The sequence below is a fragment of the Eurypyga helias genome, unplaced genomic scaffold (assembly GCF_000690775.1).
Source record: "Eurypyga helias isolate BGI_N326 unplaced genomic scaffold, ASM69077v1 scaffold17073, whole genome shotgun sequence".
Lineage (NCBI taxonomy): Eukaryota > Metazoa > Chordata > Aves > Eurypygiformes > Eurypygidae > Eurypyga > Eurypyga helias.
Genome location: NW_010243279.1, coordinates 2,578 through 5,423, shown reverse-complemented (window position 1 = coordinate 5,423; position 2,846 = coordinate 2,578). Strand labels below are relative to the sequence as shown.

General features: G+C 61.7%; 1 protein-coding gene across 1 annotated transcript in view; it reads left to right on the top strand.

The window, feature by feature from the left end:
* NOS1AP (nitric oxide synthase 1 (neuronal) adaptor protein) overlaps positions 1-521 on the top strand; it is a gene marked incomplete at its 5' end in the record, with an annotated part of 29,987 nt that extends 29,466 nt beyond the window's left edge. The window contains 2 exon segments of the mRNA XM_010149358.1: positions 122-313; positions 316-521. Of these exon segments, the coding sequence (XP_010147660.1) occupies positions 122-313; positions 316-521 (398 nt within the window).
* Positions 522-2,846: the final 2,325 nt, after the last annotated feature.

The window sequence follows — 2,846 nt, the reverse complement described above, 5'->3', positions numbered from 1 at the left end:
CAGCCACATGGCCCTGGAGCATCCTCCTGTGGCCAGTCTGCAGCCAGCTGTTGTGGCCAGGGGATGCCCACGCAAGCTGGGGTGGAGGTGCCTGCCTCTCAGCTGCGCCCTTCTCTTGCAGCAGGCTCCCAGGACAGTCTGCTGGAGATCACCTTCCGCTCCAACGTCCTTCCCGTCCTCTGTGACCCGACCACCCCGCAACCCGAGGACACCCACCCGCCACCACTGGCCTCCAGCTCAGGCTTTCCCAGCGCCCTGGACAGCCCTATAGGTAGGAACGACTGTCTGGGGGAGCCTGGGGGGTACCCGCCTCTTTTTTAGGGCCGCCCGCCCCAGAGCCACCGCTGGGCAGCCTGGAGCTCATCAAATTCCGCGAGTCGGGCATCGCCTCTGAGTACGAGTCCAACACAGACGAGAGCGAGGAGCGTGACTCCTGGTCCCAGGAGGAACCCCCGCGCCTGCTCCACGTCCAGCCCAGGCAGGATCTGGGCGACAGCCTGGAGGACGAGATTGCAGTGTAGGGTTTGGCAGGAGGTGGTGCGGAGCAGCCGGGACCCGCTGGAGCTGGGACAGACCCTGGCCGTAGCTCCCTGGGATGGCCTGGAGGGAGAGAAGGCAGAGGAGGGAGCGTGAGGCTTCCAGCACACGGCCAGGAGGTGTGCGGGGGTGAGGACGGAGCCGTGCCAAGACGATGTGCCAGACGTGCTGTTTTCCAGTGTGCATGGGCTTGTGTGCTGAGCTGGAGTGCCCCTGCTTCACATCAGACATCAAGCTGATAGCTGCTTGTGCTACCCCCTGGTCCCTGCCCGCTGCAAGCTGTGTTCCGAGGTCAGGGAGAAGCAAGGGACACGCTCTGGACGCTGCAGGGTTAGCCACTGCTGCAGGAGAAGCAGTAAAGCAGATGAAGGTTTTTGCTGGGGGAGGAGGTGCAGGGCAGTGAGTGGGGACAGAGGGACCGAGGAGGCAGTGCAGGACGGTGGGCAGGGGCAGAGCCGCTGGCAGGGGTCTGGCTCTGTGTGGTGGAGGGAGATGGGGCCGGAGCCACTTAGGGTTGGTGGCGATGAACTGTCGGTGTGGGTGCGTGAGTGAGGGGTGAGGCATGAGGGGACAGTGGGGAGAAGCCTGGGAAGGAGCTGAAGGGGTGAGATGAGGTCACGTAGGGTGGCTGGGCTTAGGGTGATGGTGTTTGTGGCACCTCAGGGCAGGGTTTGTCCCTGCCTGAGGCAGGCAGGGGGCACATGGGCAGCGCCTGCTCCTCTCCCGGGCACAGCTCGGTGCGGAGCAGGGAGCCAGAGCACGCTGCATGGGCTTACGTAGTGTCCTTTGCCTCATTATCTAGTCCTCGGGCTCCTCAGCACGGTTGCCAGATTTTAAAGCCTTACTGGTGCTCTCAAGTCATGTTTTCAAGCGCTTTCCTGCACCCCCATCACCACAAACTCCGTGCTTTTAGACAAACCCACTATTTCCAAGCAATTGCATGCCTCTGGACCAGTGCCGGGGGATGCAGTGCTGGCATCGGCCGTATGCAGGATGGGCACGCTCGCTGCCCCTTGACGGCTGAAGGGGTGTGAGCCAGAGTCCTGATGTTCCCCTCGCTCCTGGGGGAAACACTCGACAAGGTGGGCACAGTTGTCTTCCTCCCAGTCCATCCTCCTGTCCTGCTTTTGCTTCACTGTGTTGCTTCCCTCTGCTCTCGCCTTCCCCAGCTCTGTCTGTGCTTGATCTGCCTGTCCCTAACCCCTGGCTGAGCATCTCCCAGGCACGAGCTCTGGCTCTTCCCCAAGGTTCAGCCCGGCTGCTGAGGAAGGTCCGTCGCTTCTTTTTGCCCCGGCCCCCTTGGGACTGAGGGGTGAGGTGTGGGTGAGACCCCTGGGGTCAGTATGAGCTGTGCTGTGCACCGCAGGAGGAGGCTGAATGCTGTGAGGAGCTGGAGAATCCTACTGGGAAGGAAGGCTGTGTTTCAGTGTCCCCAGCAGTGGGGGCAGAGTGGGGGCGGGTGCTGGCTGGGACCTGGGTGCTCCTGTCCTCTGGCCACTGATAGCTCCGCATGCTCTGCCCGGCGCTGCTGTGGGCACAGCTCTGTGCCAGCCCTCTGCTGTGGACCCCCACATCCCACTGCCGGCTCGGTCGGAAGTGAAAGTGTGGGGTGGGAGGCTGGTCTCTCTGCGAGGGAGAGGTGGGGATGGCAGCATGCACAGGACATGGTAGGGTAGGGATGAGCTCAGAGAGAGATTTCCATGCAGGCAGATAGATCATGCAGGAGTGGGGATGGCAGGAGCTTGGCCGTACATGCAGGGCTCTCCCTCCAAGGAGCAGCAGCAGGCAGGAGGTCTCTTCCAGGCTGGGCCTCAGGAAGCAGGCAGGGCTGAGCCATCCCCCAGGCCCCTGCTCCCACCCATCACAGGCACAGCCCAGGCGGTACCCGGTGAGGAGCCAGCATGACCATAGCCTAGGCGGTGCCTGGCAAGGAGCCGTCGGGACCAGCTTGGGCTCCTGCCCGGCACCCTGCCCGCTGGGGACAGCGGTGGGTGCCCCACGGGCTGAGGGGTTGCTGCTGACGGCGGGTGGGACCCTGCCAGCATCCTGCCGCACCATGGGTGTATGCGTGTAAATGATCCTCCTCCTCACTCAGCGCTGCCTCCAAGACACCTCTCTAGCCTCTCACGTTTGTTACGGACCTTGACTGGGGTTTTATAGCTATATTTTTTGTCCTTTCTTTTCCTACAACTGTCGTGTCACTAACTGTTGATTCAATCTATCTGGGAAACCGATCTGTCAATGTAAGTGCACTTAACCCTTGGGTGTTGTCATTAGTCAACTGGCTTTTGCTAAATAAATCTTTCTAT